The 17,016-nt window shown below is 37.5% G+C and overlaps 1 protein-coding gene across 1 annotated transcript; it reads left to right on the top strand.

Annotated features, from left to right (window-relative positions):
• The first annotated feature begins 557 nt into the window (after nt 1–557).
• On the top strand, nt 558–4,847 carry Rgs1 (regulator of G protein signaling 1). Its single transcript, XM_021171809.2, has 5 exons — nt 558–694; nt 1,036–1,116; nt 1,628–1,689; nt 3,242–3,405; nt 4,109–4,847. Exons 1-5 carry the CDS (start codon nt 558–560, stop codon nt 4,292–4,294), a joined length of 630 nt encoding a protein of 209 aa, XP_021027468.1. The 3' UTR covers nt 4,295–4,847.
• Nucleotides 4,848–17,016: the final 12,169 nt, after the last annotated feature.

Here is a 17,016-nt window from a genome sequence, read left to right as displayed (position 1 = left end):
TTTTTAAGAAATGAGAAAGAAACATTGTGATCAGATGATTTTATACTCCAGAACTACCCCCAAGCATCAAGGTGAAGGGAGGGATAGGACTCTACTGTTGAATTTCTGTGTGATACAGAAAATGTAGCAAATGTAACATTGATCAGAACATATAGTTTTCAAGGAAAAAAAAACAAGCATTAACTCAAACTAAAGGCTGATACTGCCTTTGCTCCAGAGATGAGTATGGCCCCCCTCTCTCTATCTGTGTGTGTGTGTGTGTGTGTGTGTGTGTGTGTGTGTGTGTGTATGTTCGTGCATGTGTGTGCATAATTTTGTTCCTGCCTTCCTAATCAAATGACCTGCTCTCATTCAGTTGAGTTTCAACCACAAGACATCACTGTACACTTTTTTTTCTTCAAGATACACGTCACGACACACCAAGAAAGGAGGAACTTCCGTGCCTGTGGTAACATCACTTGATAAACAGACTCCCTGAACAGCAAGTGCCTGTCTGCCTTACGCTATATAAAGCAGCAGTCGTAGACTAACAGACACTCACTCGTTTTGAGAAGACCATGAGAGCGGCAGCCATCTCCATGCCAAGGTTGGACAAAATGCCAGGAATGTTCTTCTCTGCTAGCCCAAAGGATTCGAAAGAACACAGCCATTCTCTTCTAGATGACAAAAAGCAGAAAAAAAGGCCAAAGACTTTGTAAGTTCCTTCAGTGTGTCTCTTTGATTATCTTTTACGGCCAAAGGAATAGGAGTAAGTGGACGTGAGTGCTGGCATTTGGTTTATGGAGAGCGGAGCAATTACCTCCTGTGACTTATAACTGAGAGTCAGTTTTATTGGAAAATAAATCATGTTTTGGGAAAGTCTGGGGAAATCTTTCTAGACTTTGTTCATAAAAATGAGTTCTATTTTAACATAATAAGATATTGTGTTAGCTAGTCTTATTATTACCTTCCTCCTCAGATATGTTTGCTTCATGTTCTTTTCATAGATAAGGGGAACTCTTCCTGAGAATTATGAATTTTTGGTGTCTTTTGTAGTGGAATGGACATGAAAACATACCTGAGATCGATGATCCCACATCTGGAATCTGGGATGAAATCGGCCAAGTCCAAAGACATGTATGTACTGAATATATTGAAATATTCTAAGTGTCTAAGCATCCTAGAAGCTAGCTGTTGTCTTCGCATGATACTGATACTGCATGTGTCTAGGCATGCCAGCTTATTCTTGTAATTCCAGTACTTGGAGGTTGAGACAGGGGGATGGGCAGGGGACTTGAGTGAAGCCTTGGTCTTTAAAAAGGCATATAAAAATACTGCATGCAATGGAGTTAATTTCTTTTAGGTAACAAGCCAAACAAGATTAGACCACATTAGAGCCAATGAACATTAATTATTAATATGTCCACATCAGTTTTCTATTTGTGTTTTTCTATTTTATCCACTTAGATTTTTAACTGTCTTGACAGATTTTTTCATAACTATGGCGATTAAAAGGAACTTTACGCATAAAAGTAATAATAGAAGTCATAACAAAAAATCTTAGTTATCAATATGTAGTAGCCATTATTAAATCAAGTGGGATTTCCAAAACTAGTTTATTAATTTAGATAATTTTTGTTAACTGTAGACTTTCTGCTGAAGAAGTAATGCAGTGGTCTCAGTCTCTGGAAAAACTTCTTGCCAACCAGAGTAAGTATTCCTATCTATCCATTGTTTTGGGGTCAGCTTGATAATTTACTAAGTTGGATGGATGATTAATGTATGTTATCAAAGGAAGAAAAGCAAGTATGCAAAAATGAAGTATTTTAGTTCTTGAATCATTCATAATTTCATCACAATATGACCCAGTAATATAGCACTAGATTTTATCACTGTCCTTTAGACAAATCTGCCAAAACAGTTACATGTGTTCTTGCATTCAAGAACAAAACTGAAATTAGGCTGTGTTGCTGGAGAGATGGCTGGTTGGCTGATTGCTTGTTACTCTTAAAGATGACTGTTTCCCTGCACTCAAGGGACTTGTCTCACAGAAATCCACTTGTAACTCCTGTGCCCTCCTCTGGCCTCTGTGGGCACCTGTCCACAGGCGTTTCTGCATGGAGAGGGGCAAGGAGAAGAAGACACACATATACACATCAAATAATAATAAGCATTCAAAAATCAAAATAAAGGTGAATAAAAGTACATTGTAGCTTCAAAGTTCTAAAAGCCAAGAAAATATCACATCATTGGAATTGCTATTTTGAAAGGTACTTAAAATGTACTTTGTACCATTCAGTGTAAAGAGTAGGATTCGTTTATTTAATTAGTCGTCTATCATCCACATACTTATTAACTCTCATTTGTCCACCTTACATGGGAGGTATTTTAAAAGCAGCAAGGATTCAAATGCAAATACACAGTCTATTACTTCGTTAAAGACACTTAGATATTCCAAGTAAACACTGAAAGTACTCAGCATGATACATATTTTAATATAAGCTCAAGAGAGGCTTGTGGGGGTTTTCTGATGGAAGGAAATAAAAAAAAAGAATGAAACCAGTCTCCATTCCCCATGGTGGGCTTGCAACACTATTGGGATTAGAATCTTATTCAGAAGTGAAGACAATCAGCTTGGTCTCAGGAATAAACTTACCCTCTTTGTAGAAAGACACTATGAAACTTACTTGGGAAGTCGAAGAAATTCAGCTTAGTTTGATCCTATGATTACAACAAGACTTACTCTACAATTAAGCTGAGTAAGTGGTATATAACGCTCAATGGCACTAGCAAATAAAATCAGTGTGCCAAACATACAGGTGACAAGCTATCTAACATTATCTAACTACCATGGTTTGGATGAGGAAATTATATTTTTAACTATCAAACGATGTTAATACCCTAAATCATTAACATTTCCTTGCAGAAAGGACTCTACACTCTTGCTCACATGTTGGTGCCTATAAGTAATGACATTGTTCTACAGTCAGCAGAGCTCAGTGTCACTTTAAATACAAAGTGACAAAGCAAAGTACATTTATGTGAATACACAAAACATTATATGACTGTGGACAGTTTGTTTGGTGACAGATTCCACATGTAACAATCTCTATGTCTGCTTCTCTAGAAATCATGGCACAGCTGTTTTAGCAGTAGCCAACTTGTACCTTTGTGCATATATTAATGCTATAAGATTGCTTATAAATCTCTTCTACAGCATATTCCTTTACTGACTCAATTTTCTCAATCCCTCTTATTTTAGCAGGTCAAAATGTCTTTGGAAAATTTCTAAAGTCTGAATTCAGTGAGGAAAATATTGAATTCTGGTTGGCTTGTGAGGACTATAAGAAAACAGAGACTGATCTTTTGCATAACAAAGCAGAGAATATATACAAAGCATTTGTGCATTCAGATGCTGTGAAACAAGTGAGTATTAAAGTCATTGTCATTAGTATCAGAGTGTGTAAATTTTCCCTACATACAGAAATAGGTTACGATGAAATCCGTGGTATCATAGTTTTGCATATAGACAAATATATTCATTTATCCATTCACTTCAGTGGAGCCATTCCCTGGATTTGTAAAGATATCTAGTAGAGAGACTGAAAAGATTTTGCAAAACTGTCCAACCTAGTAGGATGGAGAATGGAATGTGGTATTGCAGGCCAGATTGTATGTTAAGGAACCCTTCGTGAGCTATTGTAACTCAGATAAGGATAAAATGCAGACCCCAATAACACACACAATCAAAGTAACAAAAACATGTACAGCTACTTAAAAGTGCTGCTCTTCCAGGAAAATATTCCCATTCAGTAAACCTAAAATGCCTATGACATTCTATTGTGATATATGGACTATGTTCTGGGGATATTTAATTTTTCATATCTATTTATTTTCTTTCTCCCAATTACACCATAAGCAGATGCAGAAAGAAAAAATCCCTTTTGTTGCATTTCTCTGTAGCCCATATACCTAGTATAGGACTGGCTTAGAACACCAATTCAGAATATAATTGAACTAATCTAAATAAGAATGTAAACCATTTTAAGATGATTCTGGAACACTAACAGTATAATAAAATTTAGGATAAACTGCAAATGCACATTAATTAAGAAATTGTTCTTTTCAGATCAATATTGACTTTCATACTCGAGAATCGACAGCCAAGAAGATTAAAACACCAACTCCCACATCTTTTGATGAAGCACAAAAAGTCATATATTCCCTCATGGAAAAGGATTCTTATCCCAGGTTCCTGAAATCAAATATTTACTTAAATCTTCTAAATGACCTTCAGGCGAATACTTTAAAGTGAGTGGTTCCTGGCTGACAGGAATTAAAAGATGGTATCAAGGACAGAAAGAACATGCCAATGAGAATGCCTGCCAGACCAACCTGGCCTACTTGGGTGGCTCAGCAGGCTCAGTGGAAGTACAGATGACTCAGAACGGATTAACACAAGGTATCCAGGTAGAGACTTGAGGAAGCATGAACAAGAAGAACACGGCAAGGCCAATGGAAGGAGATACTATGGTACTTTCATGAAAAACAGTGGGACTCTATTCAAACAACCCTCCAAAATGGGAAGGTCAGCTGACTCTGGCAACACAGAAACTGTGAATAATGTGTATGAGACTGATTACTCTGTGCTGTAAGCTTCAAGGGCAGCAGATGTGTATGCTGCATGCTGTTGTGTAGAATGTGTTGAACTCTTGCAATCGCCTTCCCTTGGATAACCAGTCCAAAAGTATATAGCTTAAATAACAGTTGCTATTATGGACATGAAGAGTTTTTTAGTTGTTTATTTAATTATATTTGGCTTGGAGTAGAGGAAGACATTTATATATTTAACCTAAGTATTTTTTTAATCTAAGAAGCTGTCACACATTTGTAAATTAATTTACCACTGTATAAATAATAAATGTGGACACTATATTAAAATATTTAGAGAAATGTCTCCTATTTTATTGCTATTTTGATTCTGGCATTTTTTTACTCTGATTAAAAAAAATGAATGTGGTTACTACACATGTTAAAGTGGATGAGGAAAAACCCATCATGTCTCAACCCAACACAAAGAACTACAGGTACCTAAGGAAAGCTAAAAGTGAGAGAAATACTCTTATCCAGAGAAGAGCACACCAATTGTTTATCCAATACCAAATAATCAGCCCTGAAAACATACATAAAAGCACCATTATACAGACTGAACATGTTGTGTTGACCTAAGTTTGGAATGTGTATACATATACATTTATGTGTGTAACAATAATTAATGAAAAAAAGATGCCATTGGTTTGAGGTAGAACAAGGATACTATATCAGAATTTTGAGGGAGGGAAGGCAGACATTTTTATTTCTATTATAATCTCAAAAAGGATAAAAAAAATTTGAAGGAAGAGACTTACTTTCTACTGTCTATTCAGAATATAATGGTATTATCAAATTAATACTATATTTTCTCTATTATGTTGGACAAAATTCACTAGTTTTCTTTCTGCTATATGAGCTCTTTAATTCAAGTTTCAAATTGATGAGAAATGGTGGCATCTTTGAAAGGGGAAAGAAAAGCTATTTTAGATTCAGGTTTATTTTCTCATGTAATATTCACAACAATGTGATGAAAACTAAAACTTAGAAAGACTAAATTTTCTCAAAGTTACCATAAATGCTGAAACACACCCTTATCTATCCGGCCCTATCCCAGACTGATCGCATGAGAATCTGCAACTACTACAGTATGGGAATCTGTATTTCTAAGGATACATCAAGTATTTCTGAAGATAATTTAATTGCCTGAGGCTGGGAACCTAGAGATTAATGAGCAGTCATGGTTCTAAGGATGGATCATGATTAGGCCCATATAGTCTATGCACCTTATACAGTGAAACACTGCCACCCACTGACCAGAGGAGTTCCCTAAGCCACTGAATCCTCTAAGAAATTGAGACCCTTCTGAAAAGAAGGTGCCTACAAGAGCAACTTCCCCCCATAGGGTGGAAGGAATGGGTCAGCTATTTTCTGGAACCTGTACAGTTGTATATCCTCATACACCTGTCCTATATATAATTTTCAACAGTCAGTTGAAAGAATCCACAGACAAGAAGGAATTGCTGTACATGTTTTCACTTCAAGCTCTCAGGCACCAGGGAGCAGCAATGGTGAGGAACAACATGTATAACAGGTTTGAAAAGATTTTCAGTTTCCATGGGACTGAATCCAAATTAATTCTTCATATGGCTGTGTTCTGTCCTGTTGCTGGCCACGGGGTAAGAAAAACTTGGTAAATCCATGTTATTCATTATCTCTAGTCACACCAATACAAATTCTATCCATCTTCCTTCTACTGTCTGTGGTTGACATAGCACATTTCATTTAAAAATTTTAAATTTTTATTATTTATTATTTGAAGATTTCACATGAGCACTATATTTACATCATCCCTCCATTTCTCCCTCAAATCCCTTCTGTATCCACTTTCTCAAATTCATGACATTTTAGGTGCACTTACCACAGGTCTCATTGCTTTCCAGTTCACAGAATTCTTACTATTTAAAGTCTATTATCTCTCATTTTCTAAGTAGACACACACACACACATCCCCTTTTAAAGTATAAACTTGCACATTTCATTTCCTATAATGTCAGATAGGAAAATTCAATAGTTAAAATCCCTCCCATGGTGACCTTCACTGTACAACTCCCATTGTCCCTTCATGTATCCTTCCTAGCTTAATATCTCACTGGATCATCCACCTAATTTTGCACAAGTCTTGGTATGTGCATGACTAAAACTTCACTTCGCTATCTCCAAGAACTTGTTAACTTCTACTTTTATCTAATATAACTTTTCCTGCTTTCTGCACAACCTAATCAAATTTTCCAGGCCCAGATTGAGTAACTTCCCATAAAGCCTTTCTATAATGCTCTACAAGGCAGTCATCTTCAAATCTGATGAGGATGAACTACAGGCCATATAAACACAGGGTACTGTGCTCCTATTTTAAGTGCTACTGTCATGTTAAATAGAATCCATACCCTTACAAGTGAACAGTACAACAATCCAATGACACACAGGACATCAAGCGAATGCTGCTGGTATTTGTCTAAGTAGGTTGTAAAGTTAAAGAACTACCCAAATTTGGAAATATTTCAAAACCAAATATGAAGCACACATATCCATTATAGAGAAAAGCATCATCCTGGATGCATGGATCCCAGGTAATATGAAATGCAAGATATGATCTACATAAACATGTGATAACGTGTGAAGTAGAGCCAATTTTCATTCATTCCAGTAAAAACTCAAAAATGGTTTTTATTTTTTATTTTTTTGGATTTTTTATTTACATTTCATATATTATCCCCTTTCCCGGTCCCCTCCCCCTGAAACCCCCTATCCTGTCTCCCCTCCCCCTGCTTCTATGAGGGTACTACCCTACCCACCTACCCACTCACACCTCCCCACCCTCGAATTTCCCTACACTGGGACATCCATTGAGCATTCAGGGACCAAGGGCCTCTCCTCCCATTGATGCCTGACAAGGACATCCTCTGCTACAAGTGTGGCTGGGTCCATGGGTCCCTCCATGTGTACTCCTTGGTTGGTGCCTTAGTCCCTAGGAGCTCTGGGGGGGGGAGGGTCTGGTTAGTTGATATTGTTGCAAATTCCTTGAGCTCCTTCATTCCTTTCTCTAACTCCTCCATTTGGGACCTGGTGCTCAGTCCAATGGTTGGCTGAGAGCATACACATACATACACATACATATTTGTCACACTCTGGCAGAGACTCTCAGGAGACAACTATATCAGACTCCTTTCAGCAAGCACTTCTTGGCATCCACAATAGGGTCTAGGTTTGGTGACTGTATATGAGACAGATCCCCAGGTGGAGTCGTCTCTGTATGGCCTTTCCTTTTGTTTTAAACCTGATTAATCTACACACTGTTTCTTAGCATTACTTTTAGTTTGCAATGACTTTTTTATTATGATGTGACTGTTTTATAATATCACTTCAGTGGTGTGGTCTATACTTATAACATCTATGATGTTCCAATTGGTCAGTCTTGGGGTTGCTCACCTTAGGCTGTGCTATATAGGTAAAATTCATTTTTCTCAGATTTGTTTTATTATGCTTCCTATATAATTCTGCTCTGAAGCTAGAGATTTATGAAGAAAAATATATGCATAGTCATAAAATTAAGAATTCTCAACTTAAAAGTACATATTTAATCATTAGGTTCACATGGGATAAAATACTGCTCAAATTTTCTTTGTTTCTGTAGGCAAATGTGGGTCATATTAGTCAAAGAGAAATCTTTAATAATGTTATTGAACATAATTATAAAACAGAGTCAAACATTCTAAATGCTTAAATTTAAATATAAATTACTACACCAAATTGTAACATTTCTCCAAAGTAGATTAAACAATATCTATGAAATAAGAATTACTAATCAAAGACAGGCGTCATTCTATCCGTTTTGTTAAATACCTTTAAGGCTGAACATGGATAATACAAATGGGAAAATGTGTCATTTCCCATACTCAATGTTAATGAAACTGCTTACAAATTAAGGCAGCAACAAATACAGAACTTTCTGTGCAGAATGTTTCTGTTTACTCAGTATGTGACTAGGTATTTCACAGTAGCTCCTTAACTTAAAAGTATGAACAGAAAGAACCAAAACAAAAAGTGAAATCAGGAGACAATCACATTCATAGTAGCCTTGAAAATTGATCAGAATAAATAAGAAATAAAAATATTGTGCAGTAGAAATTAAGATACTGGGTGTCTTAGTCAGCGCTTCTATTCCTGCACAAACATCATGACCAAGAAGCAAGTTGGGGAGAAAAAGGGTTTATTCAGCTTACAGTTCCATGTTGCTGTTCATCACTAAAGGAAGTCAGAACTGGAACTCAAGCAGGTCAGGAAGCAGGAGCTGATGTAGAGGCCATGAGGGGTGTTACTTACTGGCTTGCTTCCCCTGGCTTGCTCAGTTTGCTTTCTTATAGAACCCAAGACTACCAGCCCAGAGATGGTACCACCCACAAGGGGCCCTCACCCCCTTGATCACTTATTGAGAGAATGCCCCACAGCTGGATCTCATGGAGGCACTTCCCCAACTGAAGCTCCTTTCTCTGAGATAACTCCAGACTTTGTGACACACAAAACCAGCCAGTACAGTGGGTGTGGGAGATACTGAAAATACCAGAAGGGGGGGTCACAAACTGGTAGGAGTAATATTGTGAAAATGGTCATTCTACCAATTCAAACAATCTATAGATTCGACACAAAATTCCAGCACAATTCTTCACAGAAATTGAAAAACATACAGAAACACAAAACACTCAAGAAAACAAAACAAAACTTGAGAATGAAAAAAAGTGTTGTAGCTACTACCATCTAGTGACACTACAGAGCTAGAATAGTAAAAACAGCATGGCACTGTCATCAAAACAGACACGTTAGTCGGTGGAGTAAAGTTAAACACCTATATATGAATCCATACTCTTACAGGTGACTGATTTTTTTCAAAGAGGCTAACAATAAGCATTGTAGAAAAAAGAGCATCTTTGACAAATCATGCTGGTCAAAATAGATAGCTGTGTGTAAAAGAATGAAACTAAATTCTTTACTCTCAGCCTGCACAAAACTCAACGCCTGGATAAAGGATCTTAACGTAAGACTTTATTTCCTAAAACAAAATTGTTATTCAGCAGCTAAGAAAAAATAAATTATTAAATTCATAGGTAAATGGATGGAGATAGACACAACTATTTGGAGTAAGGTAACCTAGACACAGAAAGAAAAACATCACATTTTTTTTCCTCAATTCTGAATGTTAGACTTGAATCTTTAGATATGTAGGTCTCATTTGGAATACCAAGAGGCATCTCTGGAAACTAACAAGGGGCATGAAGGGGCATAGCTTCGAGAAAATGGATGTAGAATTCAATGGTATACAGAGGAAGGGGGAAATTGTGCAATATGAACATGAATGGGGACAGGCATGGGTGGGTAGATAAGGGAATATGGGTAGTGATAAATAACAGTAAAGACCTTTTAGAAATGTCACATGACAACCTACTACTGTAAAAGCTACAGAAATAATGAGTTTAACTGAAATTATCTCATAATGCCCCTACTAGACACCACAACCTAACAATAATCCCAGGAGTGGAGCTAGAAACACTTCAGCAGTGAAAAGCACGGGCTGCTCTTAGTAGAGAACCTGGAATCAATTTTCAGCTCCTACATGGCAACCCACAGCCATGGGTTCAAGTCTAGAAATTAAATGCCCTCTTCTGGCCTATTCAGGCACAACAGTGCATTTGGTACATATGCAGGGGAAAAAAACATGCAAATAACAAATACATTTTTTAAGACCAGTGCCAGAAATTTATAGGACCACTGTGGTCCCATAAACTCCTAAATATTATAGGCTATTGTTATTATTTAGCCTCCAGAACCTGAAGTGAAAGCCTATTTTTAAGATTCCATATACCTGAGTCATAGAACATGGATAAATCTAAGGCTACTGGCCTGAAGTTTCATCCCTACTGGCTAGCTTCTATAGTGTTAGATGTTGTCTACGCTATCAGAGGAGAAGAGTAATCACAAATGTTACTGAGCTGTGAACCCTGCCAGTTTTTACAATTAGCTTGGCAAGATACACCCACTGATATTATAGGACTACAAATGTTAGAGGTGTAACAATCAATTTCTGCTTGAACATAAGGCCCAGTCTACATGAGGGCATTGCGATTTGAGTGAAAACCCTTTGGCTAGACAGGTCGTAGGTTCTGCGGAAGAGCCTATGACCGTTTTTCTGTAAAATGCCCACAGTGTTGCACGAACTCCTAATGACTCAACTCTCATCAGAGAAGAATCTTTATTCAGTAAATGGTGACTAACACATATTCCACAAGTGGGCATGGTCCACAAAAGACGTCCCTAAATGGGACATCTGTGTCACACACCTTCATCCAAAGGCTCAAGGATCATGGTGGAAAATGGGGCAAAGAGAATGTATGAGTCAGAGGCAATGGTTGACTATATGAAAACAGTGTTTTCAGAAACAGCAGTTATGACAACATGCACAAGACCTGAGCAATTTCAAGCCAGACAAAATCCAAGAATGGAATGGAAGGTAGACAGGAAGTCCTACTTCTAAGTGAGGTGCTGTTGACAAGTGATAATTGCTGGGAGATGAAGAGTCAGTTTTCTTTAAGGGTGTGACCTCTTAAAGACAACCATGCCAGTGGGCCAGATCAACAAACACAGTCATACAGCCAAGAGTACATTTGCAGCACAAGTTGGAAATGATAGGTTGTTTTGAATCTGTTTGGTTGTTATAAAAATACACAAATCCAAATGGACAATGGTGGGAGATGGGGGGAAAAGTGGGTCTGATAGGAGAAGAAGACTAGATATAAAAAAAAAAAAAGTGTGAACGTCTTAAAAATATTTTAAAGGGCTGAAGAATAACACAAAAAATTTGCAAAGCATCTTGCTTTTATATTACTACACAACTTCTATGATAGCTTGAATATATTTCACCTTTTCAAGTTGAATTATTAAACCAAAGGGGATTTTACTATACTTTAAAGTTGTTTATACATATTTACTTTCAAAACGCATCACTGGAGGTAGATTTAGCTAGGAATTTGAATCTAAGTCCCCCAAGATACCTAAAGACACCGTGCCTTAATTTGGATTCTGACTACTTAGGGAAGACCTATGTAGCAACCTAGATGATTAGGAAAAGAGCTAGGCTTGAAAGAATGGAGACTTGATTCACTTAAGTAAACATGCTAAGCTCTATTCTATTTTTGCTTGTTCTTTTATGTGTTATTTCTTTTTTATTAGATATTTTCTTTATTCACATTTCAAATGTTATTCCCTTTCCTGGTTTCCCCTCCAAAAATTCCCTATCCCCTCCCCCCTCCTCCTGCTCCCCATCCCACCCACTACCATTCCTGGTCCTGGCATTCCCCTATATTGGGGCATAGAGCCTTCACAGGACCAAGGGCCTCTCCTCCCATTGATGACTGACTAGGCCATCCTCTGCTACATATACAGCTAGAGTCACAAGTTCCACCATGTGTTTTCTTTGATTGGTGGTATAGTTTCAAGGAGCTCTGGGGGTACTGGTTAGTTCATATTGATGTTCCTCCTATGAGGCTTCAGACTCCTTCAGCTCCCTGGGTACTTTCTCTAGCTCCTTCCTTGGGTGTTATTTCTTAATGTAGAAAAAGTGTTAGCTATAAAGCTCTTCAGAATGTATCTACACATCTTCTCTTTCTCCAACCAAACACAGGTGTCTAGGCTCTACCCTGGACCACAACTTCATATGAATGAATATGAGTGTGTATTTTAGGGTCTTTCACAAATGGACACTTCCTTGTGGAAGCCAAGGGGAACTGGACAATTTCTGTATTCTCAACTATCTTAAATACTTATTTAACTCTAAGATTAAATATTTAAATAAACAGCTGAATTTAGATATCTACATCTGAGGAAAAAACTTTCTTCGGTTCTTTGTTTAGTCAATATATTACTAAGGTGATATTAGTTGGCCGATTCTGATATTTCTCTTTGAAGAGGCTCAACATGCAAAATAAAGTCATTTTTCGGTAGATTACAGTCACTCCCCAATAAACTTTCAGGTTTTACATGTTTTCTTCAATGTTCACCTTTATCTTGGAAAGAGCAAAAACGTAAAAAAGCTTTAAAGTTGTTTACACTTTCAAAAACCCATCACTGGAAGTAGATTTAGCTAGGAATTTGAATCTAAGTCCCCCAAGATTCTTAAAGACACCATGCCTTAATTTGGATTCTTACTATTTAGGGAAGACCAATGCTGCAACCTAGATGGCTCAAACACAATATAAAAATGTCAACAGACTAAAGCAATTTGTAGTACCTGATAGTTCTGAGTTTAAAAGCACAAATCAAAGATATAAAACGAGACTAAAATCTAAGGTACATACCAAGAGACAGGCAATACAGCTACCAAAGACAACTCACAATGATATCAGTACTGGGCAGGAGAGGCATTCTGGTGAATGCAATGGTGTAGCAGAAATTACTTCTACAGTAGGCTCTGTCCCGAGCCTGAGAGTGAGCCTCTGCTACACCTCAGCAGATAATGGAATATTCTAATATGCACAGTTAATAATATTTTTAAATGAAGAATTGTTGTAGTCAATTTCTCTGTTGTCACATCATTTAGTCCAATCATCTTTAACTTCTTTATTTATGCAGAGAGCAAGAGAATCATAATTTCTTAAGATTTGCATATTTTTCTTTCCTCCAAAATGATCTGTTGTTAATCTGGTGAAAGTCAAAAAGTGAAAAGTCTGTGGTTTAAGTTTACACCAATATGACCTCATCACATGCTGTGCCACTCCAGGTCTGAAACACTCTGCTTCAATTGACCAGTATGTGATTACATTCCTAGACCACTATTGTGCTTAAATCCAGCCATCCACTTAAGGTTTACAGTTATTCACTATAAACATATAATAAGTAAAGCATGTTCCCTCATTAATAATTGAAAAATATATTGTTTATTATTTATACATAGCAGAATTATTGGAATAATTAAAATGTTTATGGATGTAGCAAGAAATACCAAGGTACAGTGAAGAACCACAGACTATTCCTTGCTTGAAGACCTGCTAATTCTGTTCAGGAAAATTACTTTCAATAGTTACTCCTAAAAAAGAGCCCAGATCATATCCAGCATAGTCTTGAAAATATCTCATTATTAAAGAATGAATTAAAACATCTACCAACAGTGATTCCTTCTGTGTGGCATAGTCCATGCTTTCAGGCAGAAACACTGAGAATATTAAAGTACACCCCACATTTTTTAATGGTTTTCTGTATTCTGAGATCAGAAGGAAAAAATAAGTTATATTAAAATAGACTAAACACTATAGAAATGTTAAGAGACTAGGTAGGATCTTGTAATGGATGATCTTCCAAGTTATGACTCCAGGTACCTAAAAAGAAGGAGGAGGAGGGAGAAGAGGAAAAGGAAGGAAAAAGGAAGGAAGGGAGGGAGGGAGGGAGGGAGGGAGGGAGGGAGGGAGGAAGGAAGGAAGGAAGGAAGGAAGCAAGGAAGGAAGGAAGGAAGGAAGGAAGGAAGGAAGGAAGGAAGGAAGGAAGGAAGGAAGGAAGGAAGGAAGATCCACCACATGGAACTGACAGCTCTCTCTTCCTCTGATGGGAGAGGCTGCAGCCCACTTTCATTTCAGCACCATATTCAACTGTCTTGAGCATCCAGTCTTATCAAATTTGTTCCTTTTGCACTTTCTCCAATCCCCCATTTTCACAGATTCGGCTGGGTACTGTATGTTCTTCTCCAGACTCCCATCTTGAAAAGATGACTAGGTGTACAACTGACACCCAATCTCACTGTGAAGACTCAAAGCTGAAGAACCAAAGCATTTATCATCATGAAGAGTAAGCTTTAGGGATCCACCTATCTCCTCTCCTAAACACTGGGCTAAAGGCACACACAGACATACTCAGACTTTTACATTGATGCTGGGGAATTGAACATGTGTCCTCAGCACGCAAAGCAAGTGTTCTTGCCCACTGAGCTATCTTCCCAGGTCCTGCTGTGTGCACTTATTGCAGGCAACAAACAATTAGATCTTATTTGTTGTTTTTTTTCCCCACCAGACTGTAGGTTTCGCTTCATCTTTTATGTGCAGTGTTATGATTGACATGCATGACTTTTTCCTGACATTTCTTTGTTTTTCCTACAGTTTGCTGTTCCTAAATTATCAGTTGGCCATCTTTCTTGAGGCGCGTTTATTCCTTCTTTTGCTTGCATGGCATGCTTACCCTTTCTTTCTGCATGTAGAATTCCTTTACGTATCTTCTAAGTGCTCATTAGCTCCTTTGATTTGTGATTTTTCTGGACTATTTTTACTTCTTAGCTTATTTTTTTAGTATAAATTTTCTGGATATAGTAATGTCATTCTTTTCCAGGGCTTGAAATACATTGTTGAGTGTTTCCTGGACTTTGGAGTTTCTTTTGGGAACTGCTTTTACCCTGATGGCTTTGCTGATATAAGTGAATTGGCACTTCTCCCTTGCAGCTTCAATATTCATTCCTCATTCTATACTCTTCAAATTTGAACCACAAAATTGAAAGCAAAGATTATCTTCTGACCTTTTCTGTTTAGCCAATACCTCCAGTAATTGGCTGCCGACATCTTACCAAAGTTTGGGCAATTTTCTATTATTTCACTAATTGATTTTCTATGCTTTTATTCTGTCATATAACTTTCCTCTATACCAAAAAAATCCATCTTTGATCTTATGCATCCCAGAAGTCTTGCATGTTCTGTTCATATTTTTTTCTTGCTCTCTCTAAATGTTCCAATCCTTCAACCTGTCTTCACAACCTCAAGTCTTCTCCCTTAGCTGTCTAGACTGTGAATAAAGTATATGACCTGAGATTTTTCTTTATTTGGCTCATTAAGCCCCGTCCTTACAAGTTTCCTATTTGGTTCTTTTTCACAGTCTCTCTCTGTGGGAGTTGATCTTCATTGGAGGCTTAAGGGAATTTAGAATCACCATGGATACAAATCTCTGTGACTGTGAGAGGTTGCCTGACTTAGGCTAATTAAGTTGAGAAGTCCCACCCTAAATATAGGCTGGGGCCCTGAAGTGAATAAAAAGGAGAAGAAAGCCAAGCACCAGCATCCATCAGTCTGCTTACTAACTCAGTTAAGTTACTAAGTTACTAACTTAGTTACTAACTAAGTTTGGCCAGCTACCTCCTGTTTCTGCCACCAGAACTTCCTGGCCATCATTGATTGCACCCCTTCAAATAATACACAAAATAAACCAATAAATAAATGAGTAATAAAATAAAACTATATCATCTGTCCTTATCACAGTTAGTAATATTTTTATTCATTTTGTCAAATGTATTTGGTTTGTTTTATTTTGTTTTTCACCAATATGAAAACTAATATGCCAACTCTTTGTTGAATTTCTTATCCGTGCCCTTTATTGTCCTCTAACCCTTACTCAATAGATTTTCTACCTTTGGCATTGAGGGAATTTACTGATTTTTTTTTTATCATTTTTCTGAATTGTTTATCCAAAATATTATTCCTTTCAACATTTTTAAGTGGGATGCTGAAGAGCTGCATCTTTTAGAGTTTCGTTGCCTTGTTCTTCCTGTCTGCTCTATGTCTACACGGGATTGGTAGAGATGGGTATCACTGCCACTTTCTCATGAGACCCTTCAGAGGGAACAATCATCTCCTGATGGTGCTTCTGGGGTATTGCACTGTTCTGAAGTGCTGAATGAATTTCCAGTTGGATCCTAGAAAAGTTTTCTTATTACTTCTCTTGATGGTTATTAGTATATTATGACAAAACACATACTGTATCAGGATATGAGATCCGTTTCTTCTTCATTGTTACAAAAGGAGAGAACTGAGAGCAAATATCTGTCTGATGTGTTATAAACAACAGAATATAAGGAGTAATTCACTGGTAACTTCTCTTCTAGTCTTATCAACAATTACCAAAAGATTACGTGAGTGATCTATGCTGCAGCCTCTCATAGGAACATGTAACACAGGCTCTGCTGTTGGTGTAGATAGAATGTCCAGAGTGTGTGTGTCTTTAGGCTTCCCTGGATAGTCCTAAATTTTAGACCTTGGCCACTGAGATTTTTTTCTTTCTTTTTTTTTAATTAGGTATTTTCTTCATTTACATTTCCAATGCTATCCCAAAAGTACCCCATGCCCTCCCCCCTCCCCTACCCAGACACTCCCACTTCTTGGCCCTGGCATTCCCCTGTACTGAGGCAGATAAAGTTTGCAAGACCAATGGGCCTCTCTTTCCACTGATGGCCAACTAGGCCATCGTCTGATACATATGCAGCTAGAGACACCAGCTCCAGGGGGTACTGGTTAGTTCATATTGTTGTTCCACCTATAGGGTTGTCTGTCTTTTTCCCTGAGATGTGTTTCCTGTAAGCAGCAAAATGTTGGG

This window comes from Mus caroli, unplaced genomic scaffold (genome assembly GCF_978045245.1).
Source record: "Mus caroli unplaced genomic scaffold, Mus_caroli_1 scaffold_1, whole genome shotgun sequence".
Lineage (NCBI taxonomy): Eukaryota > Metazoa > Chordata > Mammalia > Rodentia > Muridae > Mus > Mus caroli.
Note: the sequence above shows the minus strand (reverse complement) of the source record. Positions and strands in the feature narration are given on the sequence as shown.